At 38.1% G+C, this 25922-nt stretch overlaps 1 protein-coding gene across 1 annotated transcript in view; it reads left to right on the top strand.

Moving 5' to 3' along the window:
- Positions 1 to 1840: 1840 nt before the first annotated feature.
- LOC114471535 (uncharacterized) overlaps positions 1841 to 25922 on the top strand; it is a 32050-nt gene continuing 7968 nt past the window's right edge. Inside the window, exon 1 of the mRNA XM_028460377.1 lies at positions 1841 to 1987. Coding sequence (XP_028316178.1) covers positions 1841 to 1987 — 147 coding nt within the window. The remainder of the gene's footprint in view (positions 1988 to 25922) is intronic.

Genomic DNA, 25922 nt, shown 5'->3' on the forward strand with positions numbered 1-25922 from the left:
TCAACAACTATTTGTAGATTATCGCACACGCACGCACGCGCGTAGCTGCTGCGCGCTGGAGTGTGAGTGTTTGGTCAAAAGTCTCACAACACAAGCAGTAACAGTCTCCACAAACACCAAAAACAGACACTAGGTTTGTCAGAAGTTAATTCGCTATGAGAGGATCAGCAAAGTCTCCGTGTCAACACAGAGCAACGGACTGAAATATTTGAAAAACCCGCCTGTGTGCTTACAACGTCATACTCTCTGATTGGCTCATTTCGCTGTCAATCAAAATTGAATTAGCCTGAGACAGATCATCCAATCATCATCCATTATTCCAGCGTCCGGAACAGACAGATCCAGCCCACTGCTCCATAGACCTCCTGTGAAGCCCGGCGTCCGATGGGCGGGACTAAGTGCGTCATAACCGAGCATTTATCCAATGAGCGTCTAGTTTGACTGCAGTGGATCAACCCCTAAATCCTCTCCCATTGAAGTCAATTGAAGCTGAACTTCACCACTGTTTATTAACACTGTGACGCTGCGGTAATGAATGAAGAACGTCACGCTGTCACTGTCAGTTTCCTGTTATAAGAAGCTGATTCTGAACTAAACATACATGTGTTCTGTCATATATTTAGTCAATGAAATGTACACACAACACTACATATTTGACCACTGATTTTAGGGGAAGCTGAGGTTCCCTTGTAGTCTTAAAGCATCCGCCACTGGCTCAAAGACACTTTACAGCATAAAAACAACAAGAAAATATGACAGAGAAAAGAAGTGGGTGGGTGGTTTAAACATTAAAAGCTGAGCGAAACAGGTGAGTTTTGAGAAATGATTTGAAGGATGGGAGGTCAGTGCAGTTGCGGATGTGGCTTGGTAGGGAATTCCATAGGGTGGGGGCAGCTACAGAGAAAGCTCTGTCACCCCAGGTTCTGTGTGAGGAGGTTTGCATCTGAGGAGCGGAGGCTGCGGGAGGGCAGTGTTGGGGTGGAGCAGATCTGTGAGGTAGGAGGGGGCCTGATTATTAAGGGCTTTCTAGGTGAGAAGGAGGAGTTTAAATTCGATGCGCTGAGGAACGAGGAGCCAGTGGAGGTTTTGGAGGACAGGGGTGATGTGGTCACGGGAGAGGGTGTGGGTGAGGAGGCGGGCAGCTGCGTTTTGGATGTATTGGAGGTTATTTAGGAGTGTGGAGGTTTTACCTATTGCAGTTTCAGTGGCGGGGAAGGAAAGTGAAGGACGAAGACGAGAGGAGTTTTTGCGGTGGAAAAAAGTGGTTTTCATGATTTGCTTGTTGTGGTGGTTGAAGGAAAGGTTATTATCAAAAATGATAAAAAAAAAAAAGTGGGAGTGGTGGCCTAGTGGTTAAGGACGCTGGGCTTGTAATCGGAGGGTTGCCGGTTCAAGCCTCACCAGGGCCGTCACTGTGGGATGTTGAGCAAGTCCCTTAACCCCAAACTGCTCCCCAGGCGCTACAAAATGGCTGCCCACTGCTCCTCAGGGATGGGTTAAATGCAGAGGACGAATTCCATTAATGTACTAACATTACATGGCCAATTAAAGGCGAAAGCCCCGATTTAATCTTAATCTTTAATGATACCAAGGTTACGGCACTGAGAGGCGGGACACAGGGTGGAGTTATCAATGGTGAGGTGAAAGTCAGAGGCTGTTTGGGTGAGGGAGTTTGGACCAATGAGGAGTATGTCTGATTTGTTACTGTTTAAGATAAGGAAGTTTTCTTGGAGCCATTTTTTGATATCGTGTGGTAAAGTGTGGAGTGGGTTTCATAGGTGATCGACTTGGTGGAGATGTATAATTGGACGTCGTCGGCGTAACAATGAAAATGGAGACCATGACGACGAATAATTTGACCGAGGGGGAGGATGTAGATGGTGAAGAGGAGAGGACCAAGCACAGAGCCCTGGGGGACTCCTTGGGACAGGGGGGCAGTGGAGGAGGAGCAGTTGTTGATGAAGATAAATTGTTTTCTGTTCGTGAGGTAAGATTGTAACCAGTTGAGGGCATCGCCAGTGATATTAAGGAGGGACTTTAAGCAGGAAAGTAGGATGGAATGGTTGATGGTGTCGAAAGCAGCAGTGAGATCAAGAAGAACGAGAATTGAGAGTAGGCCGGAGTCAGATGAGAGGAGGAGGTCGTTGGTCACTTTGAGGAGGGTTGTTTCAGTCCTATGTTTGGGGCGGAATCTAGATTGAAATTGTTCGAAAAGGTGATTATTGTTGAGATGGGATGTGATTTGTGAGGCAACAACGCATTCCAGAACTTTTGACAGGAAGGGGAGGTTGGCGATGGGTCGGAAGTTGCTCATGATGTCTGGGTTGAGACCAGGTTTTTTGATGACGGGGGTTACGGCAGCCAGTTTCAGTGATGAAGGGACGGAGGGAAAGGTGAGGGAGGAGTTGATGATTTTTGAGATGAGATGGGAGATGGTGGGGGAAGAGTGCTTAACAAAGGGGGATGGGACAGGGTCAAGTACGCAGGTGGAGGTTTTCATGGTGGAGAGGATTTTTAACAGTTCAACTGGGTGGACAGGTGTGAATTTGGAAAGAGAACGAGTGGTAAGGGGGCGGAGGCTGGTAAGGAGTGGGCGGGGGTGAGAGAAATATTTAAGGGATTGTAGAGGGTGTTAATTTTTGATTGGAAGAATGATAGGAAGGAGTTGTATTTGTCTGTGTTAAATGAGTGGGAAATGTCATAAAGCCGCTTTGACAGGTGAAGCCGTGGGACGATAGAAGGAGAAGCAAAATGAATAAAGAGAAATTAAATAATTCTGTTTTCCCTCCCTATCTGCTGACTCAGCATGGATAAAGACAGGTAGGACCCATTTAAAACACTTTCAGAGAAGACAAAGAAACCTGAACAAACTATTAACAAACTAAATGTGATGATGTAAAATCTTGACTATGTCCATATTTTGTAAACAAGGTCTTAAATTATATTTTGTCAGCTCTTAAATTATGTATATTAATTTACCATCTCCTTTGTCACCCCCGTTTTTAATTACTTGATAAACTAACGAACCTGAAAAAAAGTATAAAAACCCTGACACACACTCACTCACTCTATTGTATACACCAGAGTTTCTCAAATTAGGGTACACAATGGCATTCCGTGAGAGAGAGAGAGAAAAAGAAGAAAAATTAACAAATGAAAGTATTAAAAAATATATATTTTTTATAATGTTTACTTTGAGTTCAAAATGATAATACTACTAAATATTACCAGCAATTCACAAAACGACAACAAAAACACCAAATAACAGAGAAAAACATACTGAATAATAAAAAGAACAGACAACCAACAACAAAATACGCACCAAAAACACACACGAAGAGAGAAAAATACTTAATATTACCAGCAACACACACAATTGGTACAAATTACACAAACATAACAGAGAAACATACAAAATTACATAAGAAACAACCAAACAACACCAAAAACAGACTGAGATGAAATAATATAAATAATACCAACCACACACAAAAACAAAATACACAAAATTACACCAGAAACACACACATTGACAAAAATGCACAATGATGATAGAAATGATACTGATTAGAACACTAACTGAAAAAACAAGGAGCATTATCCTGGTCCCACATCAGGAGGGAGGAGACCATAAATGATACAGTTTATAGAAATACTGTAAATCTATTCACGAGGCACTAAATGAGATTCTTTAAAATGTGTGTTATCTCTCATTCATTCCATCAACATGATTTATAATTGTTTTTCATAGTATTCTGAGGTAGTTTGACATGAGGGGGACTTGAATTCAGAAATGAGAGAAAGGGGGGACTTGAGCCAAAAAAGTTTGAGAACAGCTGGTATATACTACTACTATATACTATATTTGTTCTTACTTATTAATGGGTTATGTGGAAATAAATATGGTTGGTTTGAAAGCAGTTCTGCAACTCCAATTGTCCTTACTTATTTGTTGAAAACTACACAAACCCTGTTTTTAGTGTATGTTTACTTTGGAGTTGTCGCACCACCTGGAGAAAAATGCACCAGCCGCCACTGTTGCAAAGACGTATGATTGGACAATGACTGTTTGTGGGCGGGGTTTTGCAAAAGGTCAGTTGTTTCTCTGTGACAGTTTCCCAAATCCTTTGCACTTACATACTTAACATCCACGTGAATCCCAGGACCAAAGCTCTCCCAGTACATTTGAACCAATGAATAAAGACGACAGCTTTAGAATCTATATTATTCAATATGTGTATCACAGGAGAATTTTCCTGCACTTATTCCTGCAGGTACTTCTAAGGTAAAGCAAACAAAAAGTCTATGTAGAAGGAATGTACTTTTCAATGTAATCTTCTTTTAAAAATGCTAATGGAAGGAAAAATCCATCTTCCCATTGATCGATGCTTCACTGTGTGAACATTAGACCAAGCCTCATTTTTCTGGTTCTCGTTGACTTAGCGCAACATAAACCCTGTCTGGTGTTTTATTGGAGAACAGCCTTCACTCTGTTCGGCAGTAACTTCTTCATGAATTTTTGATGAAGGCAAATTATAAATCACCTGCGTACAGGTGGGTCAGAACGAACAACTATAGGAACCGTCTGTGTGTCTGTGTGTGTGTGTGTGTGTGTCATTACTCTCTCTGACATTATGGGCCCTTGCCACTGTCAAGGCCGTTGCGTTTGACCTTGGCCGCCCCCCCTGGCAGCTGTAACTGATGGCACTAACAGACCTAATGGCCACTGAAGTCCAATGAACCAACAAAACATAAATCAGTATTTTCAGCTCCTGTGAAAAAGAAACCAGTGCAGTTGGAATAGATCGAACACACAAATAAAAGAAAAATCAACAGTCTCAGTTTGGATATTTACAAAGATTTTTCCCAAGAACTGAATGTTTTAGGTTGCAGCTCACTAAATATGTAAATATGAACATGTTATCTATGATAGTCTTGGACTTTAGATGAAGGGTTGGAGATTGATAATGTTCACATAGTGAAGCATCGATCAACTGGGTCAAAACAAAATGAATCAATACGATAAACAGTTTTTTTTTTTTATATGTCACGGGTATACGGTTTATTATTAGAGCGGAACAGAATTTGTTTTTGCATGGCTGAGTTAGGAAGTCTAGATATATGAACAATGTACGTAAGGTGTTGGACAAGACGGAAGTTACGGATCTGTGTAGAGTGGGTGAGACGGAGTATGTCAAAACTGGTATTTTCAAAGCGCCAGTCTACGTTGTCTTCTTCTAAAGATGGTGTTTTATCTCTTTGTCTTGGTGGTGCATTGACATGTTTGAACCCATTTCTGAGAAGTTTTCTCAGAAAATTAATCCATGTGGAGTCCAATTTCGCCAGCTGTGAGGCGTTAAGATGACAGGCTTGGTTACTGTACGTAAGACAGCTGTGCACACAACTAGAAAGTTAGAAACTTTACCCGGGTGGACAGCTTTATCCGACGATGCGTGAGCACGGTTCCATTGGTTATGAGCTGAAGCAGTACGCTGGACAATGCAGAACAACCTTCCACATTTGATATGACATGGCCAAGGTATGTGAAGCTGGTAACATTCTCAACATGTGTCTCCTTTATCTTAACAATGGACCTCAGATCGTTTTCCCCTGGTGTAACATTGAAACACATTGTCTTCTTTTTTGCTACGGAAATTGTTAGCTCAAACCGAGTAAACTCTTCATCAAATATCCTGAGCATGATTCCTAGTTCAGTCGTGCTCTTACAAAACATGACAATGTCATGGCGATAACGTTCATCAGCAGAAAGAGGAACAGGGGAAGGTAAAGCCCATCACTGGCTTCATCTCAGCTTGATGTCCCTGCAGGCAGCGCTCAGGGATAACACACCATCAAACGTTAAAATCAAAATTATTTTTAATGTATGATGATTTTTACTTTCGACTCAAGAGCTTTCACCACAGAATTACCTTTTGTTTTTATCACTTTGATTTGAACACTTAAAGTCCTGTAAATGTCCCACTACACACTACAAACTCAATGAGTATATACTGTCTACTATATACTATAACATACATTTGACTGGGATGATGAGCGAATATCAATATGTGCTCATTTGATCAATAAAACTCATTTTACACATTTCATTCACACATTTTTGAGATTCCATATTGTTCGCCATTTACTACTGATGAAACTTCCTGTTAACTTCAATACAAAAGTCCTATTTACCAAAGCCTTAAAAAACTATTGGAAGACAAGAAGAGATGCTTTTATTTTGTAAAGGGCATGATTAATTTTTAGTTTGAATCCGGTGTCATGTACTGAGTTCGCGCCGTACTGAGATTATATATGCGCACACTTTTCCCAGGACCATTTTACATTACGGTTTAGTATGACTAGTGTGCCCACCGTGCATACTTAAAAAATGTCCCAATAAATAGTATACATCTGGGTATTTCTCACCTACTCAGTCATTTCATACTGTCTAATATGAACGAACTACATACTCAGCTGAAGTCGAACTTAGTATGAGTAATACGTTAGTATGACATTTAAAACACGGCCATGGTATAAGAGCTAATTTGTTCGTCTGTCTCTGGTAAAGCACGATGTCAGCATGTGACTGCATAGAGCAAATCATCACTGAAATAATATTTATTTTACCTTCAGTTTATTTTTTACTAACTTTTTTCCAATGTTCCAATTTTATTCATGTGACCATAATATTTATTCATTGTTCTCTGTTAAATCACACCCTCCTAATTTAAGCCTTTGAATCACTTCTTAGTTGAGTTTTTTATATTTTTTTCTGAATATTTCTCTTTTATTTTATCTATTTGTGTTTATATACTGTACCTTTCTTTCTCTCTTCATATTCAGTATGCATTTATGTATTATTAATTATGTTATGTTTGTGTCCTTTTTTCTTCAGGCATTCATTTACTACCATTTTTATTAATTACCTTCTTCTTCTTCTTCTTCTTCTTCTTCTTCTTCTTCTTCTTCTTCTTCTTCTTCTTCTTCTTCTTCTTCTTCTTCTTCTTCTTCTTAACCAATAAAAACAAATGATCACAAACACCAATCTAACAATCACTGTCTTAAATAGGCAATATCTTAAATATAAGTCAGGTTTATCCCTGTATTTGAGAACCAACTTTAACCATCCATATGATTTAACTGTCCCTCATTAGATAATTTGTTACTATTCCTTCATAAATCTGCATGTTTTCAAAGCCCTTGTTGTCACAAGCTGTTTCAATTACCAAAATCACTCTAACATTGCAAAAAAGTTTTATGTTTTGATATTGAAATGTATCGCAAAAGTGCAATGGAAACACTCTTTCCGCAAATACAAATCATAGGACATAACGTACCTGGTCACATGATCACTTCTCTCCGAGACACAGAAAGAGAAAACAGAAGAGCAGACCGGGACATTTGTCAGCGTAATTATGCATTATTATTCATGGTTTCTTTTTAAACATAGTATTATTAAATGTCCAATAGCTCGTATTTACCCATAATAAAATATATCCAGCTCAACTTTCTCAAAGCCTATTTTTTCAGGGACAAACACTTTTAGAACATCTGATTTCAACTTAATCTAAATCTGACAACACAACATGCAAGTACGTAAGTGAAGAGACAAGATATTAATAACACTCAGATTAACACTAAAAAAGACAAATGCACAAAATCTAAATCATTAACAATAAGAATAATTTTATTTTAAATAATAAACTTAATACACAATAAACAACTCATATAAATATACCTAATAAGTCAAATAAAGCTGACACAATAGACTCCTAAATGATAAATAATAATAAATCAATCAGTGATCTTGAACATAATTTGTATTGCTTTAAATCAGCAGTAAATATCATATTTAATTAACTACAATAACTGATTGCTTGATTTATAAATGTATACATTTTCTAAATAGATATAAACATTTTATCAATCTATGCTTTAACCTATATAATTTGTGTATGTCTTTATCTTTGATGAGCTCATGTTAGAACCTGACAATCACTAATGTTTTACGTATCATAACAAAAGAAGACACACGTGCAGCCATGTGCCAGCGAAGGGAGGAGAAACACTAGATGACAACACAGAATAAAAATGCTGAGAAAACTAGGTTCTGGGTCCAGGAGTGAGCAGACCCTGAGGACCACAGCTGTTTATTAGAGGAGTGACCGTTATATCCTATCGACTTGATATTGTTGTTGATTCATTTCTGTTCATCTACGTACTAACAGCATTACACTTAAAAGTTATTAGTGCCACATTAGACGTGAAACAACAAAGGAATACAGAGTGTAATAAGGAGGTTCTGAGCATCCATCGTCATGCAGCAATGTCTCGCGGGATGAGATTTTTCGGGAGTTACAAGGCTCCTGCCCAAAACAACTTTCAATGAGCAAATATATTGCTTTTATCTTGTGAAAAATTGTAATGGAAACACAGCTACTGACTCCTAGTGGCTTCTATTGGGCATTTAACACAAACATCAAGGGAAAGAGTCATGTGGAAGATCAAAGGCAAAAGATGTTCTGTGTTAAATGAAACAACAAGCGGACTTCTCCTTCTTATACATCTAATAACCTTGCCTTTAACAGGGTGATCCAACACCCGTCTCATCTCCTCAGCAGAAGGATGGAACACAGATCAGGTCACTGGCTGTAGAATTTGGTGAAACCTGAGCTGCACTGATGAAGAAACCGTGCACTTGTTGGTTTTTGCTGATAGCGAGGACACGTAGCCACTCCTTTCAATGTGTTCAATGTGTTTGAAGACATACATGAAGAAGACATGAGAGCATATTTTTACACATCATGAAACTATTGAAGCCAGCTGCTGTAAAGGCTCTCATAGACTCTCTTTTCATCTTCCAATCAAAGCACATTAAAATCACGTCCAGTATGTTGCAGGTGAAGCACATGGAATTTAAACATGGATCAATATGGACATATGTTTATAATAATAATACATAATAAAACACATTAAGAGTATTTAAAAGACAATAACAGAGAAACTGAGAAAATCTTACAATCAAGAAATAATCACAAGCGTGAATTAATTTTCTTTTGTTCCTTGTATAACTCCATTTCTTCACTGATTCGTTTTGAATATCATCCAGTTTGTCTCATATCTTGACTTCATGGTTTTGTGGAAACTGGAAACGTGAACAGAAAATCTGAGTCTCTTGTAATTAGGGGTGTAACTATGCATTTTAACAATTCAATTTGAATCACAATTCGTTGTTGCCGATTCGATTCATTGATGATATTGGTTCATTTAGAGTGGTTTAATCCGAAATGATTCAGTAACTCAAAATCAATTCCAATTGCTCAAAGTTTAAAGTTTTTAACTTTTTAAGTATTTTCCAGTGACACTGTGTCACGACAACCAATCGGCAATGAGTTTCTCCCTGTGTTACAATAATGGTAGGATCAGCCATGTTTTGTGTGAAAATGAAAATTGATCCGGAAACGGGCCTTGAATATGGTGGTAGATGAAGCAGCAAAAAGAGCGACTATGTTTAAGCAACTCATCACGGGCGATTTAAGAAACTATAGTCGATGAAATCGCTTTGATGGTGAAAACTACCTTTAGTTCCACCCTTGTCTCTGCAGCGTTGACCTCTTTTAAAATCCCTCCAAACCGACTTCCTAACATGACAAATATCCAAAACCAATGACTGTGTTTATGACTGAAACAACAAGTTACAAAAATGTAGAACATATTATCATTTCTAGGAATCATACATAATATTAAAAAAAAAAATTATATTGTGTCAAAATGCTGTTTGGGTTAAAAAGGTTTCACTAACACTTGGAAACATGTTGAACTAAACAAGTTGGAGTGTCTGAATCCCATCAGGGCCATCCACCTTATGTCAAAGTTTCAATTTACCTCTTTTATTTGATCCTGTCTTGGGCCACCGATTCATCTTCAGTTTACCACGCTTACTGTAGCACTTCAGGTTCTTTTTGTACCCCTTTAATATGGTTTTGGCAGTGTACATACCTTAAATACCAGAGCTGAAGGGAGAGTAGGCCACATCAGACAGTTCTAGGTACATAAAGCGTAAGTGTGCACCGACAGACCCTAGAGTGGTTAAAACTCTTTAAGATTTGTTTGCTCTGATAGTCCTCCTTGTTTGGTTGGTGTGAACACGCAGATCAAGAATTCTAGAGCGACTGTTTTGATATTAGAACATTTCCAATCAAAGTCGAGAGCGATTAGCAATGATTAGGATCGATTAGGAGTGCTCTGAGCGTGCGGCATTGTGGGTGATCAGGAGAACCAACGATGGCCAAAATCAGGGTAAAGATTGTCGGTAAAGAACAAACAGAAGTAATAAGTTAGTGAACACTCTACAGCACTGGTTTTGACCCATAGATGAGAACCTGTTCTTCAGGTTTCTGTTTCTCTGCCTAGAGACGTCTCTACTCCAGTAAAGACCCCTCAACTAGTAAGCTCATGGAACTAGTTACAGTAACTAGTTACAGTAACTGGTTAGCTCATGGAACTGGTTACAGTAACTAGTAACAGTAACTGGTTAGTCATGGAACTGGTTACAGTAACTAGTTACAGTAACTGGTTAGCTCATGGAACTACAGTAACTGGTTAGCTCATGGAACTGGTTACAGTAACTAGTAACAGTAACTGGTTAACTCATGGAACTAGTTACAGTAACTAGTAACAGTAACTAGTTAACTCATGGAACTAGTTACAGTAACTAGTTACAGTAACTGGTTAGCTCATGGAACTGGTTACAGTAACTAGTAACAGTAACTAGTTAGCTCATGGAACTGGTTACAGTAACTAGTTACAGTAACTGGTTAGCTCATGGAACTGGTTACAGTAACTAGTAACAGTAACTAGTTAGCTCATGGAACTGGTTACAGTAACTAGTAACAGTAACTGGTTAACTCATGGAACTGGTTACAGTAACTAGTAACAGTAGCTGGTTAGCTCATGGAACTGCACCAGAGGCTGTTTGGAGCGGATCAAACTGTGCCATATCAAGTAGATTAAATGATCAGCTTCTCTTCCACCCATTCAGACCCAGTCCACCACTAAACTGGTGTGAAAGTAACCTGAATGTAAAAATATGATTGTTTTGAAAATGTTTGATGTCAAACCACTGTAGGAGGATGAGTTATTATTAATGGGTTATATAACTAAGAATATTAATTATGATTATTAATATTACTTCAAATTTTGCAGGGTGCCACTCTTTTTAACAGGAGAAATATGTCTAAGTTTTTAGACTAAACTCATCAATGTGAAACCAGGGAAAAGTGAATTCTACCAGCAACATCTACACCATAATCACAGCTTTAATGAATCAGAGGAATCAAATATTATGTTTAACCTTTTATTCAAAAGTCAGCAATTAACACAGTCAAAATATCAATTGAAATGAAATAATTAAATCATGATAAAATGCATTTCTAGGCTAATAAAAGTGAGGATTATATGTAATAAAGTGAAATCACTAATCTAGGAGAATGCTAGTCTACTAAATATTGAATAAAAATGCAGGATACATATTCGAATAATAAGATCATAAAATCAAAGAATAAAATCATAAAGAGAGCTCATAAAACAAAGAGAGGAAGACAGACAGGGGAGACGAACAAACATGAATGAGATGAAGTGTGTGTGGAACATGTTGTGAGTGTGTGTAAGTGTGTAGTTATGGAAGTATGTATGTGATCTATTGTGGATGAAGTTGCTGATGAAAGTTCATTCTGGTACCTTGAAGATGATGTCAGGGTTGGACCTGGAGGTTCTGTATTGTAGAAATGCAGCAGGACGTGCCACCGTTGAGTTCTGTTGTGTTTCCACAGAGTGTAGCCCCTTCAGCCGATCCAGGCGGTTCTGGTCTTCACAGCTGGGTTAAAGAATGGCTCGTGGCTTACCACAGTGGGTCGCGGGCCGGGCTTCTTTCGGCTGTTACGCACGTCACTAGATGCTGGATTCGTCCGAACCAAGCAGCTGTTGATTCCAAAAATCTAACTGTTTCAACTAAAAATAAAATGAAATAAATGAAAAGGTGGGGAAGGGAAACGCGTTGAGTATGAAACGCCAGCGTCCCAAAACTGAAGTTAGGAGCGGCTTTCTTCCTTTTAAAAGCTTATCTTTGGGACTTGCCTCCCAAGAAGGAAACTTCGTTGATTGGTTTAAAGTTGCCAGCATCTCAGCTGGCTGCCCTTGGGTGTGTCTGGGGTGTGTGTGGGGAGTGTCTATATGTGAGAAAGACAAACAGGAGGGATGATTCCTAGATTTACACACAAACCATAATATTGAGTTCAGCATATTCAAATAATCTATTCAACATCATGTCTTGAAATATCATCTATTACGAAAGAGTTTGATACCAAGCACGACTGGAAAATAGCCTAGGATCACTTTAGGAACCGGTTAATGAATTTTACTTGTAATTACTTATAAACATAAATGTCAAAAATCATGTTATGCCTCTTCTTTACTATATGGTTGCAGTCGATTCCTCAAACTAACTTTTGTGATGTTTTCTGGTATTTTAAGCACTTTTTAAATGATGGAACATTTAAAAAAGCATTATGTGGGTATTAAATTATCTGAAAAGAGTGGAATAGGACAGACAACATTTGCAATTTCAATTTCTGTAGAAACCATTCCAATAATGTTTTCATTTGTAACTTTTCAAACATAATACAATTTCTTTGTTCTCCCTTCTTCACTGGGACACATCTCAGAGAAGGGGCCTGGAAAGTGTCCTTCTGTGACATCTCACCACAGGGGGTCAAAGGGTCATTGGGACAGTTCTGTGATCTTACAGCATCCCAAAAGTATCTGTTTGTAAAGGAGGGAGAAGACGGATGTTCTTCCCCCGTGTGGAGTCGTAAAAAGAGTTTGTACTGAATATTTCAAAGAGTTGGGTCAGTCTTTTCGGCTACGTTATTGGGTTCAAAGGCCGCATAGTGGGGTTAGCTATGCACCTCAAAGTTGCGGGGACAGTTATTGTGTAAACAGTTGGTGATAAAGAAACAGGATCCTTGGTTAATTCCTGCTAGGAAGAGGGTCTTTAGGCTCGATGTGGTTTGGTTCCCTACACCACTACGGGTAGCTCGAGAACCACCAGTGACCTGCGGCCCACTCTTTGAAAAAGGCTGCGGTCTTTATCCTTCAAGAGGTTCATCATGAGTCCAAAACTAACTTTAATTAATTATTGTTGACCATTGAAGTGAATGTATCATAAATAACAGAGTAACTGGGTTTCTTCCTATTAGTTTCTAGGTTTGTGATGCATATTTCTGTCTTGTTTAGATTTCTTTTGTATTCATCAGTTAATTTAGCTTCAGTCTTGTGGGGTTTTTTTAGGTTGTGGTTGTACAAAGTGCTGCTCCACTTTCTGCTGTGATGGATGTGTTCCTGTCTGTGTGTCCCTGTCTGCTGGCTTTGTATTTAAAATGATTAGATGTAGAAAATATAAGAAGTTGTAAATCCAGCTTTAGGCAGAATGGGACGTACCACCTTGTCATAGAGCTGAGAGCAGAGCGTCAGTCTCAGCTGGATTGTGTATTAGAGAGGGTTATTCATACAGGGTGCCCATGTTAAAAGACAAAGTCTGAGGGTGAGACTTTAGAGACAAGGATTTGCTCCAAAGACATATCGGGGAGATTATGAAGAAAAACAAGTGGACTGAATGGAGGGCTTACTCTCCCTGCTCCTCTTCATTCTGGAGGGATTTCTGGTTTGTGCAGCTAGTGCGAAGGGAATAGAGAGGCACACAGTGATTGACAGCTGTGTCTGAAGGGATTATGGGTCGGAGCCAGGAGAGGATTGTTGGATCTGTGGATTGAGTGGGAAAAGTGTGACAACATCAAATAACAGGCTTAGGTTTATATTACAGCGTTTTACCGGGCCCAGGTGTGTTTGTGTCTGCACATACATACATGCGTGTGTCTGTGTACAGTATGTGTGTGCCTCTTGCATGAAATACTGAGAAATGTAATCCATTGTCTGATTTGTACCTAAACATAGGATTACTACTGCAAAAAAGAAAGAAAGAAGCAGGGACATATTGGAAAGGGAAGATAAATGTATAGATGCTGCACCAGTCAATATCTCAAGAGCTTGCTCTCATTTAGTCTATTGATGAACTTCAGATAAAAACCCATATTCCCACAGATTAGTCTGCATTTCTTCAGATGATTAGGCAGTGGTGTGTGTTTGTTGATCTGGGCCACACACACACACACACTCACTACTCCACAGCTTTAGTGCTGTAACTCCACACAGGAGCAGAAACATGGTCTCTGCTGACACCCTTTGGGGAACAGGAAAACTGTTTTTATTCTACTTTATCAGCAGAGTGATCCAATAAGTTTATAGTATGTCCTTCTCATCCTATATCTCCTTGTCATCCTCTCATTATATTAATGAAAAGTAGCATCAATTGTTTCACTTAAAGGTGATGTTTATAATGAAATATCTGACTCTGATGTGATGTAAAAACTAGCAAAAGACACATAAAATATGTAACCTAGAGGTTTTAGCCTCCAAAAAATGTTGGTCTCTGCTGACACCCTTTGGGGATCAGGAAAACAGTTTTTATTATACTTTATTATCAGAGTGATCTAATAAGTTATTAATCTGTCTTTCTCATCCCATATCTCACTATCATTATCTTCTTATATTAATAAATGAAAAGTAGGGTCAATTATGTGACTTAAAGGTAATGTTTACAATGAAATATATGTTCTCTGACTGTGATGTAAACACTAGCAAAAGGGACATAAAATGTTTAACCTGGAGGTTTTGGCATCTAGGCTGGAAATGATAAAAAAATGTATTGATTATGGGCGGGGCTCCTGAATCAGTTAAGACACATCCAGTTTTTACTATAAAATCTCCAAAGAACAATCTATGCTATGCAAAAGAGCAACTCATTACTCACTATAGCTCCCTATTCACAATTCTGTCAGTCCAACCTACTCCCACAGATTGGTTGTTTATTAGATAAATAAGAAACCATTTAAACTGCTGTTGAGAAGACTCGTCTAAGTTCTACGCACCAACATCACCTGCCTCACCCTGCTTTTCTAGTCAAATGGTCTGATGAACTTACTTTGTTTTACTGGCTTCTATAAATAATCCCAAGGACAATAGAGTTGTTGATTTATGTCAGCCCAAAAAAGTCTTTTCTTTCATTGTAACAAAAATGTAAATTGGGAACAAACGTGTCTCAGATAATCTGATAGGATAGTAATCCAAATGTTCCTATTTTTACAAAATGCAGATTAAGATAATATGATGTCGTTTGAAGAATTAAAACACAGGTATGGTGTAGATAAGAAGTTGCAGCTTAGAAGTTTTTATCAAGACCTGCCGAAGGAATGTAATCACATCGGGGAAGATTTTATCCAACAAAAAATAAAAACAGGAAGTCTGTCACAATAATATAAGCTTTTAATATCCATTTAGAATGAATCTTTAGAACAACAACTGGACTAAGAATCAATCTGTTCCAAAACACAAACAAGGTGTAAGGCGTATATTGTAATTGGCAGTGACGTGCAGTCAGGGTAGGCAAGGTAGGCAGTGCCTACCCAAGGGTGAATTGATATTTGGATTATTTGTTTTAATTATAATTTATAATTGTATTATAATATTTTTCAATTTCCAATAGTCTACAGTACCTATAAGTTTAAAAGTGTCAGCATTTTGTGCTTTTCATATCCCAAATGACTAAACATCGCTAATAATTGTTTGTTTCTTTAAGGATGTGTTATGATGTTGATTTTGTTAGATTAACACTTGCCAGCAGAAACATATGGAATTGTCATTGCTGTTGACATTGGTGGAGTTGATTTGCAATGCCCTGCCTACCCAGCCCTAGTATTCATGACATGTCACTGGTAATTGGTTAACATTTTCATTTAAATTATTAAAAAATAAAAATTCAAAACAAATACTTTTTAAAAAGAAAATTATAATTGAAAGAATTGAAGTGATCATATCAAAAACATACCAATAAATCCTATTTTTTTCATCTTGGGATCACAAATACAAGAAAAGCCAGTGCTTAAATATTTGATAATTTTTCTAAAAAAGAAAACTGAACATAAAACACTCCCAGTAACACTTTAGTTGTGGGTTCAATATTTCCCTAAATAAACTGGCATACATGTGAAAAGGAAGGATGGATTAATTTGGGAAGTTTTGGAAATAATTTAAAAGTCATTGAATCTGTAAAGAAAATGCTGGTGAAGTTGTTGAATGAATGTGTGTAAAACCTAAATAAAGACAGTGATGATCAAAGAAATACTACAAATACTCTTTTGATCATTTGTTATATTTGTATCATTTGTTTTCTATAGTTGTTGTGCTACAATATGTACAGTAGTGTTTCATTGTTGAATGTTAATCATAAAAGAAAAAAAAAAAACGTTTTAAAAAAAGACATAAAATTGACGATAAAAGAAAACAAATGAAAACATATCCAGCAGATTGTCCAGCTTACTGATAAATACATTAAATAATATGTGTGTCTCAGGGCCATCAGCTTTCTTGTAAACAACACAAGAAAGGGAAAGATAAAATAAATTTGTACTGAAATTAAAAATTAAAACTTTTCTACAAACTCATGGATAACTCAGGTGTCCTACTGGGAGCCTCCTGTCCCACGGTGTGTGTGAGATCGTTTCCTACCATTTCCTCCACCTTGTAGGAACTCCAGCACGGGGTTAAAGATGGATGGTGATAATCAATGCAGCTGCAGGTGGTTGACTAAAGTCTCTGGTTGGATTGTGTTGCATGCAGAGCTAAAGCGTCTATTCTCCGGGTGGGTGAGAGCAGAGTGGGAAATGTCCGGGTCCACATTAATATCCACCTCCGAGGGTTGGCTTCAACTATAATTCATATTGTGTAATCGATCGCTAATTACATTTATGGTTGTAACTGTAATTGGAAAAAAATCTGTTGCTGTTGTAAACATAATTGAATTTTAATTGAGTTCATTTAATTGACTTTGTAATTGCAATTTGCATGGAAATTTAAAAAACAACCGTCAATTACAGTTTAAACGGACCCGCCGGCGGGGGCAGCTGCAGCCTCTGTGACTCTCATGCGTTTTAATGTTGTAAAGAGTGAATGAAATCACACATTTGATACCTCGCTGTAATCCTAAAAAACTATAGAAGCTAAAACTGTAGCCAACCCACATTCAGAACAAAAGACCACAGCACACGCACGAGAGAGAAAAGTCGACAACTCCTCAAACTCTGCCCTTTTCCAGTGCTGAGTCACAAAATAAACACAAAGCTCTATATAGGGTACCTTAAAGAGCCTAAGTGAAACTACAGGCCGAGCTGAATCAACTAATATACAGGTCAGGTATGTTACGTATCAAAACGCCGCCACAGAATCAGAAAATACACATCGGAAAAAGTCAGCAATGATAACAAAATGTGTCTTACCTCTGTTGCTTCTTATCAAAAGTTGCTCCAATGTGCATAAAACCCCATTGTTTGATAAATGCAAATTGTGTAGTCAGACAGATAACGCTATTACACACATCTGAGCACATCTCAGTTCAGAAATCCATCCAATGTACGCATAGCGCTCATGCATAAAATAAATCTTTACCCAGCTCTAATTGGCCAGGGCTAAAGCCCACTCCCACAGTGTTTGATATCAGCAAGTTCTACAGGCTCTCAGCTTTGAAACGCTGTCAATCATTCTGATTGATCAAAGCACTGCTGAAGTCGACACATGCGAAATGGCACCAAAGAGTGGAACCAAAAATAGCATTATCATCATGGCATTATATGGTAACCTGAATAAAAAGGGAAATGTGTTTATTTCAAGCCAAATTGCAACATCTATTGATAAAACATATAAGACTAACAATGATTTGAATCAATTTGACTGACATATTACAGTTACAAACTTGTGGAAAACTTTGGCACAGTTGTGGCAAAGTGGGCTTCTGCCTGAACTTTTTTGTGCAAAAATGTGAATCTTTGGCTTAATGTTTATTATCATATGGCTTTATATTTGATGTAAATGTCTAGTTTTTTTTGGGCAGACTACAGATTTCTGTATTTAAAACGTGATTTATTGTCACTCAGTATCATATATTTCCAAAATTTCACATAATTTGTAACCACTAAGAGTTCTACTTCAATCTAAACAAAAAATAGCCATGTAGAAGCTTAGAAAAACATTATTTGTTATGGGTATGTGATTTTCAGCAAAAAGTGGCTGGGGCTTAAAGGAGACGTATCATGCATTTAAGTCCTTCCTTTTTTACATTTAAATCATACCGTTGTGGTCTATATAAAGCAGAACTGCAATGCTTGGGTCTGAATTCCTCATTATTATAGCTCCACCCCTTTTCTACCCCGTTTCTGATGTGCTTCTGAGAGCAACTTTTTTGGTGCGGTCTCTTTAAATGCAAATGAGACACTTCATACCCCGCCCCCTCTCCAGGTTTCAGACTCCACCCTGTGTAACACTCCACCCTGTTCGGCCATTTTTGTAGTTTGATAGAAGAGATACGATTATTTAGCGGTGCAGAAAATGTTTATTCACACGTTATTTACAAATGTCAACAACAGAAGACTTGTCCATCCAGCTTTGCATGTTCCAGCCAGAGTCTGACCCAGTGGAGCGAGATGAAAATGAAGATGATGAACCTGCAGAACCCTAACAAGTGAGCTAACACAAGCACCGAGCTAACGCTAGCGCCAAGCTACGTCACGAAATGCATTTTAATACAGTCTTTTCAAAGACAAAAACAGCAAAATGAAATGACTAATGAAAACTTTAGACTTAAATTAAATCACGTAGGCCATATTATCAAGGATCTAAAACGAGCACACAGCGCTAACATATGAAGACGGTGCAACTGCTAATGCTAACAAAACAATGACAGGGACGTCTTATCATCACACTTTTTAGCGTTATTTACAGCTTACCGAAGTGCTCTGTTCATCGTCTCCAAAGATAGAAGGAATTGAACCCTCAATCAGACAAAGTCTTTCTGTAAATCCTTCTTTATTCTGGTGGAGGTTGATGAAGCAGTCATCATTGAAGTGCTTCACACACACAAAAATGACCTTACCCACAGATGTGGGTACATTTCTATAAAAAATAAAACTCAACCAGGCACTTTGAAAAGGTTCTGATGCTGGGAGACGGTGTAATGAAGCGTGTGGGTTACTACATCCAACAACTGAACATTTTGACTTATCCTCTCGTAACTTCTGCATCCTTGAGCTTGGACTACAAAATAAAAGCGAGAAATAAAAATGGCGGATTGCTCAAAGTGTTGGGCCTGGAGTTGATGTCCTAATTTGGCAGTTCCGTGGCAAATACTGTGATGTTATTGTACAGAAAACATAATAGAGAATAGAAAAATCGAAACAGATTGAAAAATATGACCAAAACAGAATATAAAGATATCAACAGAGCACCTGAAGAGATTAATTTTTACTTTTCTGTACTTCTAAACAATCTAAATATACAACAAAATGAATTTAAGGGTTAAAAAAGTGGATTTAGGATGATATGTCCCCTTTAACCTGTGGAACCATGTCACAGTTCTTTGTTTTACACATACGTAGTAAACAATCAATAAAATATGTTTCATTTCAACTTTTCCAACAACCTGTCACTTCTATTGTGGATAATTTTATGTATTTTTAAATTATTTCATTTGAGAGCTATCGTGTCACCAAAAAGTCTTAGACAGCCACACCAAAAGTATTAATACTGATATTTTATCTGATTAGGAAGCCTAGCAAGCTAACCAAGAGATGAAAAACAAATTGGATAAAGATATTATTTTAGTGTATTTTACAGCTGAAAAATACAGCATGATAATAATTCAGTTTTAATTCAACATGGATAACTGAAGACATAACTGTAATTGAAATATGTAATTGACCCCAACCCTGCCCCTCCTCTTTAGGCCCTGTTTGCACAACAACATTTTGCTTTTGTCTTTGTTTTGGTTTCCATAAAGTTCCACATTCACACACAACGTTTTCAAAACAATTCCTGTTTACATGAGACCGCTGGAAACATTAAATGATGTAGTTTACATGCCAGGCCAATAGATGAAGATGTGATTTTGCAATGAACTAAAATAAGTGCCCGTGTGGAGACCCTTCTTCGGAACACAAGTAGAATGATCTAAGGTGAGTGTGATTCTGCATCCAAATATAAGCAAGACAAATAGCTTCATGTGATGCTACAGACGCTACGCAGAGGTTTACTGCTGCTCTAAAACATGTGTAACACTGCTGTAACACACACTATACACATATGACACACACAGCTACACAACCAGTCGTTGTTCATGCATTTTTTAACATCAATTCATTCATGTACCAGAGGACAGCTTCCATTCACCTCCTCAGCAAATATTTATGAGTCTTTCACTTGACCGTTCATTAATGTTTGTCCCGCCTTCCATGCTGCAAAAGCAGAAACTTAGTTATGATTGGATTTCATCACGTGAACATTATAGTCTATAGTTCTTATTAGTCGACGAGATTATCATATTGATATATTTGATGTATTTTATTAACATACATTAATTTGTATTATTATAATACATCTTTGCAACATTTATTACATGAAACAGGAAAACCTGGGTTTTAATGCTAAAAAGAACTTCCACAAATGTCACACTTTTTTTTCTTTCTTGCCTGCACTTTGATTTGAAAGTTTACTCAAAATTAGTTTTTTTACAGTTAAATGTAACACAGGAGGGAAAAAGTAGGAAAAAATCCCAGGGTCAAACAATGGAGAGAGAGAGAGCGAGCAGTGGATTTACAGATCAGTTCCAGTGTGGAAAAAGAGTGTATAATCATGCAGGAGAAGAATGTGTCCCTTAGCCGCCTAATAAGGCCCCCTGTTAAAAGACATGTCACTCTTGGAAAGGAGAGAGAAATAAGGATGACTGGCATGCTGAATAATACAGGAGCAGCCACAGAGGGAGGGGGGTAGGGGGAGGGGAGGGATGGAGCACAAATACACGTCTGAGAAAGTGAAATGAACCTAAAGCTCCGATTCCACGCTGATGATTTGCTCATTTATTTGGCTTTAATGAGAGGTCTCTGTTTATTCAAGGATCAAAGATTTCAGGAGCTTCACTTTAAAGAGATCCTAAATCGTTCTTAAGCTCTTAAGCATTTTTAACGGAGGTCTACATGTTTGACACTCTGAGGGGTGGATTCACTAAAGGTTTAGGGGTATAAAAACGTGTGCAAATGTCACTTCATGCGCTAATAAGCCGTAAAAACTCGTAATGCACAGCTGCCGCACATTGCAATGCGCCTTTAAACCATTTAGTGTGTCTCCCTCTGATGAATACGTAAGGTAGGCAGAGCTCACAAGGGGAGCAAAAAAATGGGAGGAGGAAATGCAAATAAATTATTGCAGTGGGTGCAATGCAATTAATCAAATCTGGAACTGTTTGTTTTAGCACCGGAAAATAGTATGACTGACAAGCAGGTGCAAACACACACGCAGAGATCAGCTGCAGTAAATGTTGACACAAAACACAGCGGAGATGGAAAAAAAGGCTCCAGTTAACCTTTCTAGTATAGGAAAATAATTGAGTAAAGTGTGTACAAAGGAGAGAAAAACCTGGATGCCTGAAGCCCGTGTGGAGTCCGGTATGTGTGTCCCCGCTGCGGTGCAGAGCCAGAGGGTCGCTGTGAGCAGACCTCCATTGATGTCGCTTCGGACGCACAGCTCCAGTGAGCTTCTGTGACTTTCTCTCCATGTTTTGATGGTCAAACTCTCGTGTTGTTGATGTCAGGCCAGAATCAGCTGATGAGATGCGTAATTTACGCAGTGATAGCACAATGTTCACATATGAGAGTTTGCATGACACAGCTCTGCTCAGACCTGCTGGATAATGGTCAGTAAATCATATTCAAATGGTGCTGATTGACTAATTGACAGACTGTGTTGCTGCATTAACTCAGATCAATGGCATCAACAGATCAATAAGATGGTTTCTGTCCAAATCTGACTATATTACATGGACTGATCAGAGCTGACGGAGCAGCCATATTAAATTAGGGGGGAAAATATTAAGTTTTTAAGTTGTTTTTTTTAAAAAAAAAACATTTTTATTTGTTTATTTAGTTTTCTATATTATTAAATGATTGTGCAGCAGTTCATGTACCTCCAATTTAACTTCCTCAAATGTCATTGTTTGCGTCTGTGCACTCACGTCTCTACATTGAACAAGCAAAACACTCATTTAAATAGGGCTGTCTGCATCACTTCTGCATGTGCGCTAATCATTGCTGCAATCTTAGTGAATTCCTCACAGCAGGTGAAGAAGCTGCGTGACCAAAGGATTTAGGTACGCAATTGGTTTACCACCCTTTTTTTCAGATCTTAGTGAATCCACCCCTAGTTTGTTTTCTGATGAAGTGCACCATTCAACCATCAAACCAACTGCTCTGATGATGAGGTTAAAGGGATCTGATGGTTGCCATGGTAGCGTATATTTCCTGTTTTAAGATGTCTTCCTTGTTCAATGGATCTATAGTAAGATGGCTGATAGTGGAACTGATGACACCTCACTAAGTACTAAAAGTTCAGAATGAAAAGATATCTCACCATAAAGAAGAAATGGTGAGGAAATATCTGACAGTAATTATGTCATGTTTAGAACATGATACAAAGTTAAAAGTGACCAAAAATGGTAGAAAAGGTGGTAAAAACACAGAAATTGGTCCAAAGTTGCAAATCAGAGTGAGCAAAACCGGACAGAAAAAGGGTTTAAACCAGGGGTGCCAGGGTGAACTTGATCAGGGTGCCAATTTCTTTTCAAGTGAAACCTCAGGGGGTCAAATTACACTTTCAACCTGAAAGACCAAACACTGACTTAACACATGAAAATGCTGTTTGAAATTATTTATGAAGGCCTACACATTAAAAAGAAATTGCATTGGCACCACAATAGCCTCACAATGAGGCCTATAATTACATAGCAGCCTAAAGCAAGTTACCCTCTAAAAACATAACGTGTTTATTGAAGGCTTGCACATGAAAACATACCAATGCATAATTAGGCCAATTAAAAGAAGGCCAGGTCAAGTAGGCCTAAATGAGTCACAGAAAGTAAGTGCCAGAATAAAGCAATCCAACAATAGACCAAGTGACTGAATAACTAGTAGAAATTAGTAAAACAAAAAGGTTCTTGACAAAATAGCCAAATATGACCCTATTTCAAAACATGACATTGGCTCAATAACAGATGGCACATTAACTTTACCAGTCATCACCAGTAAACTCCAACTCACATTTCCACTTACCCATGCCTATGGCACTAACCTACTGTACAGCCTACATCAGTCAACCCCACCCCCTTCTATTCCCTCCCACCCGTATCACACAGGATTATGTTAAATAGGGAGAGAAGCCTTCTACAGCTACATTTTACTTGTGAAAGCCAGACTTTTAACTTTCACCAGCTTAGCTCAGCTGCAGTTGAGGCAGCAGCAATGGACCAACTGACGGATTCCACCAAAATTAAAGGTCCCATATTATGTTATTTTTCACACATCTCCATTTGTTCTGACAACCCCAACAACATAGTATTTGAGCTTTATTTTCCCAAACTCGCCAGTTTTCTGGAGTTTTAGCCTCTGAAAAGTGACTTTCTGACCAAATCTAAAACCGGGCTGTGTGAGTGGGCATCTATTGACGCGGACTCCACACAACAGTTTATCACTAGCGACTTTCTTTTGCTATTCACACACTTGTTGTTGTTTTCAGCCAGAAAACTGCACAATACAGTAAAACACATGGCTATTTAAGTGGATATTGTGATTGTGAGTCAGAAAAATACTGTTTTATGAAGTGTATGAACCGCACAGCTTCAACAGCAACAGTAGCTGTTTCAGCTGCTTCAAACACTTACCGGAGCTGCTACGCTGCTTTATTGTCATCATTTCATGTAGAGATTACAGGAATAGTCAATTCAAGGTGATAGTCTGAACCCCTGTGTCACATTGTGTCACAAACACAGTGTTGCCAGATATTTGGTTCATGTTTGGGCTGTTCTAAGATGTGATTGGGCTGTAAATTGTCCATTAGATAAGAAAATTAAATTAAATAAAACAAAAAAAATTAACCATATCAACCACGGGCCGGATGCTATGCACAATCCGACCGGGTCCGGCCCGCGGGCCGTAACCATGGCACACACACACACACACACACACACACACACACACACACACAGCGTCAGCATTAGAAAATGGCGATCTATAAAGTGTCCTGCTGTATGTTCTCAGAATAAATCATGTTGTTGCTCTCAAAGAACAACCCGTTGCTCTGTGTTGCTCAGTGAATGTGTTCAGACGTGAATGTCAGTGATAGCCTGTAGTCGGATCTCTGCTCAGTGATATTTTGACAAGTTGAACTTGCCATGATTGACAGAAAAGTCAAGTTTTTTTTATTTATTTATAGGGGCCATATGTAGAATTTGCAAGCAATTTCTGCCACCACCAGGAGGCAATACGCTTTAGAAAAAGAAGAATCCTCCACTCTCAAGCTCTCACGGTGTCAATGGGACAAATACAAGTGTATAGTAATTTCAGAAGATGACATCTTCAAGTATTTCACCTCCATGTGAACCAGTAAATAACCCTGCTCCCAGCAGAGGCTGAGAAAAATGAGTTCATGATGACCTAGTTCAGGGACGGCTCTGCTGTAAATAGGCTTATACTCACCCAACCGGTGTAAAGTAGACACTACAGGTTGGCTGGGCCGGCAATATTTAAGTATGTTAAATGTATCCATAGCCTGCCACTCTATGGATACGCAGCCCCTTCATTGGCCAGTTTAGGTCACGTGATAGGTGCACCACGTTACTTAAAGTTACGTCATTTGTAATTTAGCTCATATTTATTTTTAGCTACCCATTTATCCTTTTTTATTTTAGCAGTAACTAACAGTAACTTTAACCCTAACCCTAACTCAATCCCTAACCTTAAAATGTTTATTTTTGTCGGAAATGTATTTTTAAAGGTGGAATTTGCTGTGTTCAATTTGTTAAAATAAAATAAAAAAGTTCACAATAATTCCACATATGGCCCCTTTAAAGGAACATCTAATTTACAGAAATAATCAATTCAAATTGTTGGTGTTGTATATGAACAGTGAGCGTCTACAGCTGATCTGTATTGATTAATATCACCTCATTCTGTATACATATCACCATAGAGATTATCATGTAATAGATAAACACACTCTTACCTTATAACATTCAACTCTTCCCCACCCTTTCCATTTTCCTACCCTGACTCACTCTTCCCTGTTCTCTTCCCCCTCACCTAGGTGGAAACAGTGCCCTCTTTTTTAATATTCTCGCTTTCATTAGGGAAGGCTGGTGATGGTAACAATGATGCAATAAAATAAATTAATATATAAAATATCTATTGGTGTCATAAAAAGATTGCACTTCAACAGCATGTGCAGACAAGGTGTGGAAAAAAAAAAGTATTATACAAACAAACTTTTGATGAAGTACAATGTCTAATATCCATCCCATTTGTTTTCTCTTTTGGTATCTTTTATAGTTTGCATCAAGTCAGTCCACTAGTGCTGTAAGCCACCACTCAACCAACTATTCAATCTGAATTTTGATTTTAAAAAAATAATAATTAATCAATTAATTAATTAAAGATTGGGATGCAATGATACACTTAACTTCTTTTTGAATTTGAATACATAGAAATCATATTTTTTTATTTAAATTGTCAATCATTTTTTTTGAACGAATGTATTTTCTTCTTACAAACCATTTGAACTCATAAACCAAAATAAACTGCATATTTTTCTTAAGGTGTGTGTGTGTGTGTGCGTGCGTGCGTGTGTGTGTGTGCCGCAGTTCGGTTTTAATTCCGATCGTT

The sequence above is a fragment of the Gouania willdenowi genome, chromosome 10 (genome assembly GCF_900634775.1).
Source record: "Gouania willdenowi chromosome 10, fGouWil2.1, whole genome shotgun sequence".
Classification (NCBI taxonomy): domain Eukaryota; kingdom Metazoa; phylum Chordata; class Actinopteri; order Blenniiformes; family Gobiesocidae; genus Gouania; species Gouania willdenowi.